Source organism: Pithys albifrons, chromosome 5 (genome assembly GCF_047495875.1).
Source record: "Pithys albifrons albifrons isolate INPA30051 chromosome 5, PitAlb_v1, whole genome shotgun sequence".
Taxonomy (NCBI): domain Eukaryota; kingdom Metazoa; phylum Chordata; class Aves; order Passeriformes; family Thamnophilidae; genus Pithys; species Pithys albifrons.
The window spans coordinates 9,565,271-9,585,320 of record NC_092462.1 but is presented as its reverse complement, the minus strand read 5'-3'; the positions used below and the strand labels follow the sequence as shown (position 1 = coordinate 9,585,320).

Sequence of the window (20,050 nt, the reverse complement as noted above, 5' to 3'; positions counted from 1 at the left end):
CCCTTCTATGAGCTTGTAAAACCCTTCATTGTAGTCTTGCATTGTGCACTTCCAGCCCTGGAAGTCTATTTTTGAATGAGCTCATTATTTACTAGATATCTCTTCCACAAAGGGCATCAGTGTCTTTCTCTTGTACAAAATCAAGAGGTATGGGTATTTAATTCAGCTCTTATTTTCTTTACCTCATCTCTATTTTCACAAAGTGCATCATCATGTGCTGCTTGTGTATTGCAAGTGTACTTGTAATTGTATGTGCAAAAGGGTCTTGCACAGGGAGTTTCTTTAACAATATTTTATTGCTGGAGACACTTATTTGTTTAGACCCTTGGGGACCTTGAATAAACAATAAGGCTTCACTGTAAGGGTGCTAGACAGATGATCTATTTGCATTTTCTTTTATGTTCTTGCAAATGTCTGTAAAACTGTCAGTTTGAAGGAGCCAGTTTATCAGTGAAAGGATAAGGAAGAGATAAGTCAGTTTAGTTCCACATGTTTGAAGTAGCTACTGCACTTCCCCACATGTGTGTTGGGGATGAAAATATGCTACTGAAGTATTTGCATCTTTTTCACTGAAGGCAGAAAAAAATAGCAGAATGAAAAGCCACCTCTGAGTTAAATAAAGTAAAAAAAGTACTTCCACAAACCAAACTTTGCATGCAGCAATCACTGTGCCTAATAGTATTGAAAAAAAACCCTGAACATTCTCAGTTGCAATAAATCCGAGATTCACCCCTTTTAGTGAAATATATCTGAGTTTGGAATGTGGATTTAGGTGTTGATAAGCCTGAAGAAATTCAGACCATAAATATCTTAATGTAATCTTCAAAAAAAGAGTATCAGTTTATATAGATGCCTGCCTTAGGCTGTTGTCAAATTCAAATTATCAGCACTTTTTCTGTTATGTCTATATTTAAAAGTTGGTTTAACTTAAAATTTCATAGTTTTACATTTATACCTAATGTGTTGTGCACAGTTTGTTTTTATTTCTAGAAGAAAAAATGTCCTGTGTTGTCAGTGATTTCCTTTACCTCCCACTCAAACTATTTTTACCAGTTGTGTTGAAAAAACGGAAACCCAAAAAAACCCCAGCTCATCCCAAAAAATAAAACAACAAAACCCAAGTTACTGTAGACTCATTGTATGTCTCTTTGTTAGCCTCATGATGGCTATTATGCCCTTTCATTGTCCTTGCAGATGTTTCCCTTGATTTTTTTTTCCTTCTGTTATTTTGCTGATGGCCTGTTTATTGTGTAGAATTATTTTCATCTCCTTAAACTGTAAAGCTCATGCTACTGTGCTGCACTAAGTCTTATTTTATCAGTATGAAATGAGCCTTGCATTTAATAGGGTGTGATTTCAGTTGTATATACTTTTGATTTTATAAACATACCCAGTAAGTAGTGGATTACTGATTACAGACTTTAGATGTAGCAAAGAGCATTGGAGCATTTATGAGACATTCTCCTGGGTCTTGAGAGGACTTTCTTGTTTTAGAGGCTTTGGACTCCATTTCGGTTTGGTGTTGGGTTGAACTACCCGACCAATGTGCTGATTCCCCCTGTGGACAGTGTGTGGGTGTAAATCCACTCCTGGGCATGTGCACTTCAGAATATTTTTAAGTTAGAGGGGACTTGTTAAATGAGAATTGGGATGTTGGACTTTAGGGAGAAAAATGAGAGTTCTAGTGAAGTTTTCGAATATAAAGGTTATCATGAAAAATGAAGTAATTTTTAAAGTATTAATTTAAAAATTAATTTAAAAAGCATTTAAGTATTTGACAAACAACTGAAGTCCTTGGAACCACTAAATTGTGTAGCTTGTTGCCTTATGTGGGCTTTTGTTTGTTTTCTTGTCAGGAAGCTCTGTTCTAATTTTCAGCACATCATTTGACAGCTTTTCCTTTGGGAATACCCAAATTACTTTTGGTAGTTTGACTGTGTAAAACTAGATCTTTAAGAAATGGAATTATATGCATGAAAATATCAAAAACATTTACAAAATCTAGCCATCACCATTGAAACTTTCAGGACTATATATTCAATTAGCCTTTGTTAGATAAATTATTTAGGATACAATGCCCAGAAGCTTCATGTTTCACTTTGCTTTCAGCTAACACTTTGTTCACCACTTTCTTATCCTTCATTCTGTGTGGCTCACTCACTTTCCTTTTGACTCCATCATCCCCATGCAGCAGGCAAGTAAAGAGCTTCAGATTTGAATTTATGAAAAGCAGAAGTCAATCACATTCACAAAGGTGTCTCCAAGCTATGAGGAAAGAAAAATAAATAAGAGGAAAACTTTTCATTATTTTGATGCTGTAGTTTATTTTACTCATTTCTGTGATGGCTTTGAAACAAGATTAGAGAAAAACATCTTCCCCGGATAGAGAAACCTAAAAAAAACCCCACCCACCACAGACCCCTGGCATTTCTTGAAGGAAGCTCTGTGTGCCAGAGTTCTGGAGCAGAAGTTTGAGATTTGACAGGAGAAATAAATTCGCTATCTCAGGGATCTGTCTTTACCATCTCTTTTCAAATATATTCCACTTCAGTCAGGTTGAAAGACTTTGAAGAGTTGCAGTGACACATTTTGGTAGACAGTTTGAAGACCTTTGCAGCTGATTTCCAGACAGGTTATGTTTAACTAAACTCACTCCATTGTAGGTGGGACCATAAGGAATTTTTCTGTAGTTCTGAGAAGGGTCATGTCTTTGCTAAGGTATATGTGAGAACTGAAATGATTAAACTCCCTTATTTCATGCTTTTTTCCCCTTCCCCCCCCCCCCCCCGCCCTTCTCCCCTCCTTTCCAGCAGCATAAGAATGTGAAAGTGGCGAGGTGAGAGAAAAGAGAATAGGACAGGGTCTAAGGGTGGAGAGAGATAGGATTGCAGATGGACTAGAGGCAGTCATGCTCCTGGGAAATGCACAGAAATCTGTCTGCTAAGATTCATTCCTCTCTATGGTTTGGAATGCACTGTAAGATTTGTGAGTCACCATTCCTGTCCTGGCAGAAAATATCTGTGAAGTCTCTGGCTGTCTTGCTTGCCCCCTGTTCATCATTGCTAATACCAATCCATACTGCAGTATGGAGGTTGTATTTCTCTTTATGTACTGAACAGCAGAATTTAATATTTACAGATTTCTCCTGTGCTGATGAGAGGCATGTAGTGTCAATTTGACATAACACAACTTTTTTTTTTTTTTGGTAAGTGTAGGATACATAAATGACCCAGTTTTCCCTATCAACCTTTGAATAATTGATGTGGCAAAGTTAATAACTCATAAATGAGGTTATACCACTGCCATCATACTGATGACACTGACAATCCAATGGAAGATTTTATCACAGCTGTCTCTGTCAGAGTCCCAGTGTTGAAAAATTTAAGGCAGGCTGTTGAAAATACCCACTTATTTTGTTTTCCATGTGATTTTGATGCAAATATATTTTAATTTTACACAAAAATACTTTGCAGGTTACTTGAAATTACTGAACGAACACTAACAGTGACCAAAAGAGATGCTTTAAAACTTTACCACTTGGCTTTATATTCTTGTATATTGGTATTACTATATATAGTAGCACATTACAGGAATATTAAAGGTGTAAGACATTGTTTGTATTTGCTACTTGTGTTACTACATTTGTTCAGAGACAATTATGGCTTACAAGAAAAGAAGGGATTGCTGCAGTCTGGTCTGACTTCCTTCACAGAGAAACCTGTAACACTTCCTTGAATTACTTTGTATTTGTGCTAAATTGGCATTTAGAAGCTTGCCCTGGCATACTTGGTAAATATGAATGCAAGTAAATATGCCTTATGGAAGAAAATGTTTGAGGTACAAAGGGGTGAAAGTATTTTACTTAGTCCTCACAGAACACTTGGAAACTGTGATTTCTCAGAGGCTGAGCCCAAGGCTTAAGTTTCTGGTCTGGTTTTCTAATCTCTGTAATGTTTTCCTATATAATTTGTTTATTATTACTTTTTCTTGTAGGAAGAGGATCATCTAATTCTAAGTTGCCATCCGTTCCTACAGTTTCTTCAGTGCCTGAGGATTCTGCGTCAAATATGAGGTGATTCTTCAACCGAACATCTGAATAGCTCTGCTCTGGCTCACATTTTTGTTGTTATAGTTGATATTCTGATTCCACATAACATAAGAATGTTCTTTTGCTGATGTTCGATACTATTAATTCCTTCTTATACATGTTTATCACTTAGACATTTTCAATATCTGTGTTCACTTTTATGAAATTCCAGTAACTTCCTTCTTGTGTTGCTAATCACGTGTCTCTCTACTAGTATTACAGACAGGCTTGAACATGCTTTGGAAAAAGCTGCCCCACTTCTGAGAGAGATTTTTGTGGATTTTGCTCCCTTTCTTTCTCGGACTCTTTTGGGCAGCCATGGTCAGGAGTTGCTGATAGAAGGTACAAGTAAGTTTCCGTTTAAAAAAGGGGTTTTTTATATGTGTTTTGTTTTACCTTGGAGACTCAGAATGTCTTTGTTTGGAAGCTTTCTTCCTGCCTTTCCAAGCAGTGCTGTACACTGGATTTCACTGCCTCCTATTCCTTCTGGCTTTTGGTCATTGTCATTGCATTCTCATTTTTACCATCTCTGCAACCTCTTTGTTTCCATCTCATATCAAGAATTCCTGTATCTCATTATGAGAGACCAACTGCAGTTGTCTCTTCCCTAGTTTTCCAGCTCTTGCAACAAAATTGTCCCATGGAAGCTGGTGTATGAAATGTGTTTTGTGAACCTTGAAAGAGAGTTTGGTGTCATGGTCATCACTTTGATCAAAATAAAATATGTAACATAGAAAGTTAAGGGCATAGACCTTTCACATTTACTGTGATGCTGTAGCAGAAGGTTCTTGGGAACTGTCTCAGGACAGCAAGGTCTGGTCTCTCTCTTGCAAGTTAGTCTTCTTTGGCCTTCCTGGTTTCTAATTGGAAGGCAACCATACAGGTAAGAGGAATACACTGTCAGTATTGAGAATAATTCTCTGATGCTTCTGAGAAGATGAAGGTTCATGTGAACAGCATTGGTTGCGACTCCTCTTGGTGAAGAGTGGCATAAAATGATTGAGATGATAGAGTTTTCTTTCTACTGGTGGATTTCTCTGTTTGAAAATGAGACTCAACTCTGCAATGCAAACATTAGCATCCTCTATTGAAAAAATCATGGCCATTGCAACACTGAATTTAACAGTGAACACTAGTTTTTCAATTTTCTCATAATTTGTCTGTATCATATGCTTTGTTCACTGATTTTAGAATGAAAATTGCAGGGTTTGTCCTGTTAAAGAAGTGCCTTCAATTAGAACCTGGGCTTGTTGGATCTTCCAGTGATAAATGTGCTCATGGTAGAATCTCATGGTAGAATCTCTTGGTTGTTTTACTTGAGCTGATCACTTGCATGAGAGCTGTATTTGCATTAACACATCTAGTTTTTTCTTAGGGAATTAAAGTTCTTAAAAGCATTTTTGGAGCTGCTTGTTTGGCAGTCAGCCTGTATGTAGTGCTGAATATGGTTAACACTGTCAGAAACACAGAGTGTCAAACACTGCCAGGTGTTTCAGTGGAGACTGCTGATACTAAAATTGAGACTTTGTTAAACTTCACTGAGTTTAAGTTATTTAGCTTGCTGACTTTCTGAGGTAGAAAGAAATGGATGGAAGAAGTGTACGAATTGCCTTCTGTGAGACTCAAGAAGATTCTACTTCTGTTTATGCACATGGACCTCACTTCAGCTGATAAACATTTTAGTGGAAGCTGCATTGTGAACAAATTTATTTCATTTGTTTGATAAGACAAAGTAGAAAAGAGATTTTTCTCAAGGCTCTATTTGCTGGGGAAGTAAATGTCTTGCATAGGGACATTTTTTCTTCTCTGAAGATAGAAGATAATCTGGCTGCAAAGTATTTTGACTGTAGTATGTGCCATATACACAGATAGATGAGTATTTCATAGATTGGATGACCAAAAAAAAAGGCTGAATAATTACTGGGAGTATATGAATTATCTAGACAAAAATAAACACATTAAACCAGTTTTTGGCCTAAAAACAAGTTACAGAAAAACCCCAAACAAAATGCGAATACAAATAATAATAGTCAAATTAGTTTATAAACAATTGAAAATATATATAATAGGTTACTGCTTGCACTTCTGCTAAGGTTTAGTGTGGGGTTAAGGGTCAAAGTACTAATAAGAGTGTTTGGGATGTCTGCTGCCATGAAACAAAATGGAAACTTGATTGATAGCTGGGGCTGAAAGGAGAACGCGCAATGGAGAAAGCAAAGGTCATAAAGCCATTTCCCTTCTCTGCATATATAATGACCCAATCCTTCAAGAAATAGCAAAATGTAGATACAGTGGATTAATACAACATATGTTAACCACACTTCTGATCATTCTGACATACAAACATGTATGAAACTGTGAATAATGGAGGTAATGTATTGCTATTAGCTGTATTACTATTAGTGGTATGAAAAGTCCAGTTTTCTTTTCTTTGTCAAAATACTTTTAATCTATTGCACGTCAGAATATTTTGTGTCAGTAACTGGTGCCTTATAAGCATGCATTTATGTGTACTTTTTCCTTTTTGTAGGTCTTGTGTGCATGAAATCCAGCAGTTCAGTTGTGGAGCTGGTGATGCTTCTTTGCTCTCAGGTGAGACTTAAAGAACAATGTCAGAAATCTCTGTCTTTGAACACAATGGAAAGTAAAGTTAAAATTTTGCTATAAATTGGGCTTTATATGTAATATGTAAAAAGATAATGCACAAGGCCTTTTGATTAAAACCAAAATCATAGTAATTGTGTCTATTCAGCTGAAAAGATATGAATGAGTTTATGTTACCTTACTGTTGAGCACTTACATAACCTTGAAGATGGTTTGCCAAAACAATTCTGTGCTGTCATTTTTGTAGGATAAAATAGGATCAATAAAATATTAAAGAAACATTGATTTCTGCATCTTGACATGCCGAATCCTCTGGCATAAATAGAATTTTTCCTGTTGTGTAGAGGTTATGAAACAAGTGATAAATACTTCTGAAATCCTGTCATTCTCAATTCATGTGACAAGGACTAAGAATTTGAGAAAAATTTAAGTAAGCAACTTTGGTTATCAGGAGTTTGGTACAGTCAACACTCCCAAAGGCAAAGTGATTTTAGATATTTAAAAACCTGCTTGTTCCCATGGTTAGAAAAGAGCCAGAGCCTTAGAAACTTTCTTAAAATTGTATATGCTATTAATTGGATTTTCTTTCTGGGTTTCTTGCTTGCCTGTTTTTTTTTTTTGGTAATTAAATGGAAGACTGTTTTTATTGAGCCTTTCTTTTGGTGCCTTAAAAATTATACCTTTCTGGTAGTAAATTCCCCTACTTAAAACTTTAAAATAGCCTTTTTTAATGGGAATGGTATTGGTCTGGAGGTCAAGGGTTCTGACCCATTTCAAAACCTTTGACCTTCATTTACAACCCGTATGGTTTGCTTGCCTGACGAATAAGGATAATGCAAAATTAATGTTTCTTCACATCGATTTATTCGTTTTAGTGCCTATATTGCCAAATTTATTTAGAGTGTGCTGATAGACATTTCATGAATACAAATGAAAGAATCATAGAAGGTGTGAAAAATCGATAGTCTACATTGTCAATAAAGTGAAATAAGAACAATTACTCCTGGAGATTACACCTAATAGATTTTACAATGAACTAGTGAAGAGTAGTTATGTTTTCTAGTGAGGTTATTATTAATGAAAGTAACTAGAACTTTGCTCATCTAGTTTTTCATCTTCCTCAGGAAATACAATAATTTTTAGTCTGAAAGGAATTTAATAATCCTTATGGAACTCTTGGAATTTAAAGGTTGTTATTTTACGTATGACAATATTGGACATGAACATTGTATACAAGTTCTAGAATATGAACTTGCTGCTAATTGAAGTCACAGAAGAATCTGTATAGAAATTTTACTGTTCATTCATTAATGTGTTAGAGTAAAACTAATCTGAGTATGAAATATGTATTACCATTTAAAAAATTAGTTTTCAGGATCCATGCTGCTTGCATTAATAATTAGTGCTTGACCTTTCCCTCTTTTTTGGAGGTGTGTGTGTGTAATCTAATCTTTCTTAAAATCATGTTGTGCTCTGTACTGTACGTCACTTGTTTGGTTTGGGGAAGTGGGAAGGATAAGGAATAAATGACGTGCTCTAATGCATCTATTTGTCATAGGTGTCACAATGCCACTTAATGCTAATCTAATCAAACTGGAGCCATGGTGATTGCTCAGCAGTGCTGGTGCAGAGACCGAGGGGCTTCTCGGGGAAACACTAGAAACAAACCCATAAAGTCGCAAAAGACCTCAAAGTCTTTTTAAAGTTACAAAGCAGCTGTAAATTTTGGCAGAATATGAAAAATGATGTGAGAAATGAATTTAAAATTAGCTCCAGCTGTATACAGATTGTTCTGGGGTGATAATTACATTTTTCACTTTGAATTTTCCTAATTCAAAGAGGTCAGCGTGGCAATCACAGAAGTGATTTATTTTGTTAAGAAGTGAACTGTCTTTTGCTACATGAAAGCTTGAGAGATATGAAATTGAATTTCAAGCCGACATTTTACAGATACTGGGAGGAGATGGGGTTGAGCTTGATTGATTTTTTTTCTTTTTATTTTCGTTTTTTTTCCTGCAAGATAGGGTGGGAAATGGAGTGATATCCTTTTGCTAAAATTTTAATTAATTTTTAAGAGGAGATGGAGAGGATGAAGTGCCAAAGATCAAAAGATCAGGTCAAAAAACAGTTTTTAATCACATAAATAATGTGGCATAGTTACGAAGTAAGTATCTGCAAATTTGATTTAAAACTTCACAAATTTGTCAGCCATCATTTTATGAAATTGAAAGATTGCTCTGATTAATCTTTGGTGGTTTTATGATAACCTCTTTTCCAAATTCATTTTAAACATTGTATATATGCTGTAAACACTTGGATTGTTTTTGTCTGAAACATCTGACATTTCCCTGGTGTTTATTTAGATCTGTGGCTGAAATATGTTTTTATTTTCTCAGAAGAGCAAAATGGAATAATAATCTCTGCCAAGTAATTTTTTCATAAAGTTTAAAAAATAATCTCTTTCCTGGGCAATTTAAAAATAAAATGGAGAGGTACCATTCTGTGGAACTATTTGTGATGCCTAGTTATTTCTTTCCTCATTTAAATGTCATATATTTAGGCATATGGAAAGTGAGCATTGTTTTTGTGTTTGTTTGGTGTTTCATGTTGGTGTATTGCTTTCCATTTAACACAAGGTGGAAAGAGAAACAGGTGGTTTCAGATACACACAAAAGGCTTTTTCTAAGACAAAACCAGTTGTGTTTTTTGATAGACACACTACATTTTGAGACGTGTCTCTGTGTGTGTACTTACATTTCTATAAATCTATCAAAACATAAAGAATCCTTCATTTACTATTACTGCGAAGTGCTCCTGCTTATTTGACATTAATATCATTTTTGAAAGAGTCGACGTTGCATTCAAGGCCACTTTATAAAAGCGTTGTGTTGCTCATCCTAATTCAGTCTGACACACATTCCAATAACACTACCTCCCTTCCAGGGTTTAAAACTAAATTTATGGCTGAGCATTGTGAAGTGCATCATTTAAAAATGGTTTCAACCCAAAACATCTAATAAATAAATAATGTGTATGGCTACTCAGTAGCAGACTCTCCAGACTAGAAATCATTCCATCGGATACTCAACAGTCCACTATCGGAGAGGGCTGTCAGATAAATCTTAGAGTAGCTGCATTCATGTCCTGTAAATCACAGGTTATTGTCTGAGCCTTCTGCCAGGTCATCTATTCTTTTCCCATTTATCAGAAATGCATACAGTACAGTGAACCTCCAAGCACCCCCTCGTCTGGCCTGGCATCCTGTCAGGGTAATTAAAGCAGCCGAAGGAGAAGGCCTGGGCCTGGTGTCCCTCTAAATGAGTGACATCAGGGTGGTGAAGGTGCTCATGTGACACTGTGAGATGAGACTTCTGCAGGGGCAAAGTGGTGTCATCCCTGTAGAAAGCATTTTCATCTGCAAGGACTCTGTGCCTAAAATGCAAGGGGGCTTGTGAGAATGGAGTGCAACTCCATAAGGCAAATCTACTACTGTACTTCCTTCCATTTGTCAGATATTTTCTTGGAGTACATGACAAAGTAGGGAAATCTCTGATCTTCCCTACTCTCTGATGAAGGGATTAGAAGTATTTATTTCTTGCTCATGTGCATGAAGCATTCATCCTATTATTGTAGCTCCAAGGTGAAAAGGTGCAAAATGGGTTCCATAATTTTCCTTGATGCCTTTGAATTTACAAAAGTTTTGGCACTTGAAAAATGCTTCTTTCTGTAGTAAATCAATTGAATCGTCAGTGGAATATGTCTAAGAGGACTAATTAGATGGTTCTTGTCAGATTCATCTTTGATTTAACAGGTTTTTTGTCTACTGGATCTAAATTTTCTAGACTATAAAATAAACCTGGACTAACTGACTCAAATACTGTTCAGCTTCTGTATATTTTCTAAAATGGTTGGAATGCTGTGTAATCTTTTTAAAGGGTTGCAATTAAAATCAATGAAAACTGCAGCAACTTTTATGACCCCTCTGCCACCACTACCCGCTCAGGCACCCTCTGCACTGCTTCAAGGTATTCTGCTTCTTGATTCCTCCTTCCTCTGTCCAGTGTTGTTGCAAAAAGACTAAAGGCACATTCTTGGTAGCTCATGGCATATATAAAATTAGGACCAATGTTTAAATACATTTAGTTTCTAGATAATTTATCTTCTAGAAATATTAATATGAAATATTGCAATATAACTACATAGCCTTAGCTGTTAGATGTATACTGGACCTTGGTAAGGTGTATCTTTCATGAGGAGATGGAAGGGGGAAGCACAAACCCTGGTACTCCAGATTTTTTTGTGAGTGGAGGTACCATCTGCTGAAATGGCCCAATGAAATATGGTTGTGATTGAACATGTCACGTGCTGTGCTGATTGTTTTGGGAGTTATTTTTGGAGAGAAGAGCATGGTCCAAGGCAGTACCGAGTGCATTTTAAAAATACAACAGAGGCTGATCAGTAGAATTAAAGCAGGAAAAAAGTGCATTGTGAAAGTTGGTCTTACTGCTTCTCTAGGGAAACTTACAGCTCTTCAACTTACCCCCTCCTCCTTTTTTGTTATCTAACTCAGCTCACCAAACCAGTTATCAATGGGTAAGTGGTGACATTTTTGCCCAAGGTGTTTCCTTAGCTTGGTCTTTCATCTCCTACTACATCCCTTTGCTAATGGATTCTGTTGCTTCTAAAGAACATACATATTTGTAAAGAACAAAATACGTCTTTTGCATGGGCAGTATCTTGATCAGATCTTTTACTCTGATAAGAAATCTTAATTATTTGAGCAATATCAACATATGCCATGCAGTCATGCACCCCTACAAACAATGTCATAGCATTATTTTCCCTAAGGGAGAGCAATAGGATGCGAGTTACAATTTGGATTTTGTCACACACTCATTTCTCTTTACCCTCTTACATGTTTGTGGAATGCAGTAGGATGTTCAGGCCTTTATGAGTATCCTCTGCTCGGAAAAAAAGCTTTGTATCAGTGATCCAAATCCATTACCTCAGCATGTTCTAAAATGTGGGTAAGCCTTTGAATTACTTGGAGATTTTAGTTGATGCAGAAGATGGCAGGTTTTCAGTTGCTTGCAGAGAGCACACATTATGCTGATGCCCTGTGATCTGCACTGGTTCCTGATTTACTTTTAAGTGCAATTTGATGTGATGGATAACTACAGTGATTGCTATGAAGTTATAATTGTATTGGGTATAGGTTGTCTAAAGACCAGTGTTGCTGTGATGCCATGGCAGCTCAACTCCACAGATTCATCAAAACTCTTTGCAATATCCTGGTTTAGATATGAAAAAAATAAATGCCGTTTGAATACTCCTTATGTGCCCCAAGAGTTAAATGATGACATTTTAATCACAAGGATGTTCTTCCATCTAATTACTTGATGTGATAACAGGTGGAAATAAGTTTAAAAAGGATTTGATTATCATTTAGAAGTGTGTGGGTTTTTTAAATGTATGTGCTTTGACATAGAGAGTAGATTTTGTAGGGATTTTTTAAGCTGCCAAATGATTTTTCTCTCAACTGTATATGCTCTAATTTCCTTTTAAAAGGCATTTAGAAGGTATCAGGAGTGGGAAGGGTTTTCTTTCTATTTAGTGTGAACTTCGGCAAATATTATCTTTGTCAAAGATTCATGTAGCTTTGCTTGAGTTAAAAAACCAAAACACTTCAATGATAGATTGCTTTCATGATAAGATGGCTAGAAACATAACTTGATTAGCCAAATGAAAATGACTTAGATCTTAACAAATAAAAATTGAAAAAAGTATTTACCAATGTCTAAATTGTGAAGTTCAGGGGAAGGTGTTGCATGAGTCATGGCCACAGGTGTTTGCCTTACATTGGTAACTTATGTTGCAAAGTTCTGAAGGATTTAGTGTTTCTAGTTTTGCATGAAGGCATTGTATTGAGATGCACTGAAAAATGCTGCACCTCTAGCTGTGCCTGAGTCTTCATAGTGTACTTTTTTATTCCTTGTGCTTTTTCAAAGAATTTGAAGATTGGAAGAATATTTGCTAACCTAGTTTTTTGTAGAGGTGAGGTGGCTGTGGAAGGAAGGGAGTAAGCAGAATCCCCTTAACTCTGCTATGGATTATTTAGGTTCTTAAGCTGCCTCAGATCTGCTTCATACCAAGGGAAGCCAGGCAGATTAGTAAAACTGTGTAAATCTTAACTTTTGAAAACATAGAATTGCCAGGCATGCTGTTATTTGTTAAGCAAGCAGTAGCAGGAACATTCCCAGTGCAATTTATTGACAAATATTAAGTGGTCCTTGTAACTGGAACACAAAATGGAAAATCCTTACCATAATCTTTAGGATGCTATTGCATGGAATAGAATCATCAAATTGATTGGGTTGGAAAAGACCTCAGAGATCATCAAGTCCAACCCTTGGTCCAACTCCAGTCCCTTTACCAGATCATGGCACTCAGTGCCACGTCCAATCTGTGTTTAATAACCTCCAGGGATGGTGAATCCAGCACCTCTCTGGGCAGCCCATTCCAGTGCCTGATTACACTCTCTGGAAAGAATTTTTTTCTGTTCTCCAACTTAAATTTCCCCTGGCAGAGCTTGAGCCCGTGTCCCCTTGTCCTATTGCTGAGTGCCTGGGAGAAGAGACCAACCCCCACCTGGCTAGAACTTCCCTTCAGGTAGTTCTAGACAGTGCTGAGGTCACCTCTGAGCCTCCTCTTCTCCAGGCTAAACACCCTCAGCTCCCTCAGCCTCTCCCCACAGGACTTGTGCTCCAGTCCCTTCAGTAGTTGGGAAATGTATGCTGAGCTTTATGTACGGTGCTGCTTCAGGATATTGGCAGTGAAGAGGTTTTACATTATACACTGTTTCCTCCTCCAAAACTTTCCCCCTGCAACATATATTTTAATGTACACTGGCTCAGTTTTGCTGGATGGAGACTGGTCAGAGCCAGAGAGGGGCAGGCAGATCCCACAGCAGGCAGTGGCTGTGCTGTCAAAGGGCTCTCCTGGGACAGAAGGGACTGAAGTTTCAATTCATGTTTCAGGTGACACTCATTATTATCACCAGGTAGAATAATCTGTCAGAGGAAAAATTCCACATATCCTCCCAAAGTAGCTAATAGTCTAGCAGCTTAAGGGCATTTACCAGGCATGTGAAAGAGTCAAGTTTTCAAGAGAAATTAAGCCCTCTCAGTCTGTAAAAGCAACATTGTGATTGATCTATATTGTCCTTAATTGCTGTTCCCTTCTTTGCTTGTGATATATGAAGATATCAGTTCTTTCTGTAAGATCTTGGGCATAAAATTCAGGGCTGCTTCTTTCTCCTGCACTGCAAGACACTTGATATGAACACAGGGAGCTTTTTGGCTGCTGGTCAGTAGGATTAACTCTGGAGAAAGTGAACCAAAGTGTGGGACGATGTGGGTGGGCACTGGCTGTGGAATCCAGACTCCTTAAGTGCTGTCCTTAGGTGCTTGAATTTTAGACACTATCTTTGCAGTAAGTTTCATTCTCAAAAAACAGAAGGCTACATTATCAAATCTGTTGTCTCAATCACTTGGATTCTCCCTTACATGACATACATCTGGAGCTTTATGCAGAGTATAACCTCTCTCCTCCCTAAGTGGGAGGTTTTGTTCCATCTCTGGGAATTTCCTTTTGGTGCTGAAAGTGTACATTGACAACTTTCATACTTGGTGTACGTCACTGAGCAGGGTACTTGGAATAATTACAAACGGATTACATGTGCTGTGGATATTTTGCTGCTTGCTTCATTGAACTGTGTTATACATTCAAAGTGTTTGAAACTGGAGATCAGTTTGGCAGATAACTATCTGAAGTGCAAATCTGATAAGATTGAAATAAATGGAAACAGCTGGGGAGACCCTTTCTTTGAACTGGAGTATGTTGAAATTACATTTAAATTTGCTGCATGTATTTTTTTCTATGATTTGAACAGTATGCAGATTTTGTCTCTCCAGAACTATATTATTGTAATATATTCTGTATGAAGCCCCAGGATAACCTAAAAATTTTCTGTTGGAACTTCACTCTTACTTTGTTTTCCTATTGCTTTCTAAATCGTTTGAAAGTTTAATTATCTATAATTGCCTGTAATGTTTAACCTGTTGAATTCCATAGAATTGCATGGAGAGCACCCTAATATGTTTAAATAGGAGTTTCTTTCCAACTCGTATTCTTATTAATCACTGAGGTTCACACTCCACTGTGCTTAAGATCTGTTTGAATTGTGTCTTTTCTCTTACATGTAGGTGTTGGCTTCAGCAGTGCTGTGCTTTGTTTGCTGTTAGTATTGCCTACAGATAGGCCATTTAAAATAGCTGTGTCCATCGCTCGCTAATTTTTTAAAAAATTAATTGTGATAGACTCATGCAAGAAATAATATTCCATGAAGTGAATGAAAGTATATTGACAGTTTGCTGAGTAGCAGAAATCAAAGAAGTTTGTAACTTTGCTTTTGCCTTAAGTGTGGAAGTAGGTTGGAATTGTATTGAGAATGTTTTGCCAGTACTGCATGAATAATAAGTGACCTTTTCTTGACTTAATGATGCAATAACCACTTGGCTGGTATATCCTGGCAGGTAGTAGTCTCAATAGTTAAAGTGCATGAGTTAATGTTGGCTTTATGTCCTTATATCTTTCCATAATACTTGGTCTAGGAGGATATTTGAAAGGTTTACTCATTGTCCAATTTGGAGGTGAAATGTACAATGTGAGATTTTAAGATGAGCAAAACTGATGGTGTGTTACATTTAGTATGAGAAAAACAGAACAGCGTATGGTATATTATACTGTGATTAAATAGGGTTGGTGTTTCTGCATATTAGATACAAAAACTGTCAAAGTAATAGAAGTGGCTTCCTAACTATGGTTGTTTAGCCCAGGCCTGCTCTAGCCCCACTGGAAAATGCCCTCTGCAATTTGCAGCCACTGCACTTTGAAGGGTTCAACAAAAGCAGCTGCAAACTGAGACAAGTCGTGTGAATAAAGCAGTGCTTCTGGTTTATACCACACAGTTGTTTTGTGGGAAGTGATTGTGGCTTTGAACAAAAATTTAAACAATACATTTATATGTAAAAAAATGAAGATGGGTGCTATATATTAGACTAAGAACGTGTTTAGAGAGACACAAATAGATAGGTGTGGTAAAGCCATGATGTTTTTCTGGGGACTGATGTGAAGCTTTATTTCTTGGGACAAGACACTTTGTGAGTTCAACATGACTTGCAGGCTCTGGGTAGAAGAATAAAAGAGAGGGTTAAAAAGCACAAAACTGTTCTTAGAAATAGTTTGCCACATGGGAGTGGAAAGAAATGATCTTTCCTAAGTTGTTCTTACTAAATCAGAATTCTGTGGGGAAAATGAGTTTTTTTCCTGAGAGATTTTGTTTTTAAATGTACAGTCTTTAGTGGTTGTCATACAGACTTTTCAAATAGTATAGGCTCATATAAAGAAAAATTCTCTTACGAGTTGACAATTATTTTCATTTCGTCAGGAATCCAGGATGAGGTGTTGGTGTGAGTTTAATGGAAAACATATCCTCTACAGCTAAAAATGCTAACCTTTAGAGGTGTGCTGCTGAGAATTTGTTTGATTAATGTATACATTTTTATGTCTGGGGAGGAGAGTGGCTTGTCTGCTGTGAATGTGACTCATGGGGGTGTGACAGGGTAACGGGACAGCTTCGTTTCTATGAATGTACATTGCTGCAGATGTTCAAAAAAACCAAGGGAACATAATTTAGCTACAGAAGCAAGACTTTTTTGAAGAAAAAAGGCATCCTGTTGCTTCACCAGCACACTAGGTCTTAAAAAAACACCACCATTTAAGGTGAGTTCTGTGCAGTGAGAGCACACCCTGTGGCTTGGCAGTCTAGTCAGAAGGATGATACCATGCTGACTTTATAACTGGATCTTTGAACAATATTCTCATGGGTGGTAAATGCAAAACAAAGTAATATCAACTGGCACTTAATTCTGTGAGCTCCCTGCTGATGGGGCTCTGCACTGAAATGGAACTCTTCCTGACAGGAAGTCAGCCGCGAAGTGTGGAGACCTCTGAAAATAAAGTGTGCTTTAATTTGACACCCTGCTGTTTTACAGCAAGTCTGTTTAATTTGAGACTATGGAAAGAGGGTTAGTGCAGGGGAGGGGTATGAGATTATGGAAAGTTCAGTGAGCAGCAATGCTTGGCGCTGATTTAATACTAATTACGAGTATGTGAACTTTTTTGGGCATGTTAATAAACCAAATGATGTGTCTGTCTCCAAGCAAACCTGCTTAAGGACCTCAGGATCTAGGGAGCAGTGCTGTTTACTCAGAGTTCTGCCAGGAGAAACTTTGGAGAGTGGTGATGGTCAGTTTATGGCTTAATTTTTAGCCATATTTTTATTCATCTGTGCATATTTCTGCAACTGGGAAAATGCCTGTCTTCTCAAAGATTTTGATGGTGCACTCATCTTCCACTTACTTGTTCAAGTGATGAAAAACTCATAATTTAGATCATGCAGGAATCATGCTCCTGAGATACATGTCTGTAAGTGTTAGATCGTAGTCCTGAGTCACATTTGATTCAGAAGAATCAACTGGCTTGTCCAGTACTCTTTGAATAGTTTCGAAGACATTTATTTCTATTTCTACTTAAACCAGAAATGGTTATATTCTTCTTTTGGAAAATCTGTTTGATGAGTGCACGGGAGGATTTGCAGTGAAAGGAGCAGAAAATTATTATTTTTCATGTTTATTGTTGCAACATAGAGGGACAAATGAAAACAGAGCCCTGTGTTGCAGCGTGGTGTGTATTATGTTTTAGTGTAAAGGAGGACAGCAGATGCAGGATGAGGTAGGAAATGTAGTGTGCAAGTAGAGCATAATGGGAGAGATGTGTTAGTTTTTCTGCCTTTTTATATTTGAATTAGCTTCACATTCTCTAAATCTTTTAAGAAAAGGTCTTCCTTAGGATAGGATTTCCCAAGGGAATAACAGAGGACAGGTTTGGACATCCTGTCTTTTGAGTGAAGAGTTGGGATTGGCTTACTTAGGTTTCATTCCCTTGAAGGTACAGTGATAGTGGCAATCTTGTTCATCATTTCCATGCATCATATGAGAGTTAGAATTGGAACTAAGCTGCACTGGGGGGAAAAGAGTAATACAGAATCATCAGATGGGAGAATGGTTTGGGTTGGAAGGGACCTTGAAGATGATCTAGTTCCAAAACTGGTGTTCACCATGTAAATTCCTGAGATCTTTACTAGTTAAATTTGCTTATTTAAAGCTAAAAACATTGAGCAAGAAGGTTGCTGCTGTTTGTTGGTGATGATAAATGTTGGTGGGATCAGTCCATCACTACTACTGCACCTCTGCAACAGTGAGGGTGCTGTGATTTTCTTGTCCTTACAATTAGTAGTCTACCTTGAAAGCCAGTTTTTTTTTCATTCCATGATTTTCCAAACTCTCAAATGACAATCACAGTTAAAAGCAATGAAATCATGAGTCAGTTGCCTTATACTCCTGCTATTCCTTGATCTGTTTGTATTTATTCATAAAATTGTTGCTGGGACTGCAACTTGATTATTTGGGTATGTTCCCTTTGTTAATCGTTGTTCCTTTTCTTCTGTTGTTCTGTTTCATCTCCTTTGACTTAGTTTCTTGCTTCCCATTGCTGCATATTTACAGAACTGCTTGGGACTTTGATTTCTCAATTAATTTTTAAGATTCCTGTTCTTCCTGAAGCCACTCTTTCATCTTGGCACTGAAAATAGCCGATGGTTAAAGAACCTGGAGAGGAAACTGCAGTGGAAAAGGTTTGCTGCTGGATGAACTCAAACCTGACCCCTAATTTTGTTTCATGAGGAGTCATGGCAACAGCCTGCCAGTGGGAGAGAGAAAGGGGGAAGCTGCCCAGGCAAATGGCTTCCTACATCAGAAACTGTGAACCTGAAATCAGTGATCTACTCATTGAGTTTTCCCCCAGTATTTCGTTCTTTTTTGAAACTAGATATAAAAATTAAGTTTATGAATATTGATGATATGCATCTTTAATGCTGTGATAGTTACTATTGATAAAAAATTTATCTATGCAGACAGTGATAATTTTCATAATTTTATACGAACTTCCAGATTAATTTTTTCTTTTATTGCTAGAATCCTGTTCTAAGAATATTTGGTATCAGCATAAATTATGACAACTGCAAACTGTCTCAAGATTTCCTGGTTGTGTGGAATTGTTGTAATGTTTTATGTCGCGTGTCTTACATGAAACTGTATTTTTTAGGATAAATTTCTGTAGTTTGTAGAGAAGACAACAGTTGTCACTTTGAGAGTAATTTTATAACATAAAAGGCATTGTCTGACAAGCTGGTGGTTTTTATGTAGCATTTTTACTTAAGAATCTAGTCCTTAAGTATGCAAACCACTCCAGCTCTGTATGTGTATAATTTCTTTTCAGGATCTATAAAAACTTACTGTGAGTTGAACTCTAAGTTTTAAAGTATTGAAATTAAACTCTCATTACAGTTTCAGGCATTTACCACTAACAACATAATAGTAGTTTATAGGAAGCTCTGTTTACATGGAATAACCCACATGGTTAAACAGCAGGAGAGTCTTCTGCTTTTAGTTAAAAACCTGCTGTTTCTGTATGGCTTATTTACTACTCCTTTAATTCTTAATGTAGTGTGCTGTGGAATTGAGCATGCAAAAGTCAGCAAAGAGTTCTGTTTTCTGCGTCTGGGGTTATTACTTGCTGTACAATAATAAAGGCACTATTTTATTGGGTTAGTTGTAATTAACTTCAGCACTAGGCATCAATATAAATCATTCCTAATCTGTTTTCTTTACATTTTCATTCTTTTAAACTGGTTTAACATAGCTTCTTTCTGTCGTCCTTTTACATAAGGGCTGGGCTTGTAATTGTTTTTCTGAATTAGGCTGTCGGAAGCTAATGTGCCTGTTGGTCCAAGAATTGATTAAGGGACACTAATGAATTTCATATAGCACTTCTAAAAGATTGGTAATAAATACTCTGTAGCGGTGATCTGTTGTAACACTGGAATTCAATACAGGGTTGTCATGCTGGGAAAATGTTTGGGTCTAAGAAACTCTGATTCGGTTTCGTAGTTAAAACAGTAAACAACTTTGTGGTTATGAATTAAAAAAAAGTCATGTTTCAGCTTTTCCCCAGAGTGTATTTTCTGAAAGTAGCAATCATTATTATAATCTTTGTTTCTGTGTTTTATCAGAAGAAAAATAAGGAGACACTTTTAATTGTTTCTTTTTTCTGCTCCCTCTCAAGTGTTTGGTACCAAGTGGGTCCTGTGCCTTTCTGACTGATTTATCAACACGCAAG

General features: G+C 37.0%; 1 protein-coding gene across 4 annotated transcripts in view; it reads left to right on the top strand.

Moving 5' to 3' along the window:
* Positions 1–20,050, top strand: part of LRBA (LPS responsive beige-like anchor protein) — a 396,467-nt gene that overhangs the window by 106,213 nt on the left and 270,204 nt on the right. For 3 of the 4 annotated variants that reach the window (XM_071555647.1, XM_071555646.1, XM_071555649.1), the window contains 3 exons: positions 3,994–4,072; positions 4,302–4,435; positions 6,618–6,679. In XM_071555647.1, the coding sequence (XP_071411748.1) occupies positions 3,994–4,072; positions 4,302–4,435; positions 6,618–6,679 (275 nt within the window). The remainder of the gene's footprint in view (positions 1–3,993; positions 4,073–4,301; positions 4,436–6,617; positions 6,680–20,050) is intronic. The other variant, XM_071555648.1, reaches the window with a different exon arrangement.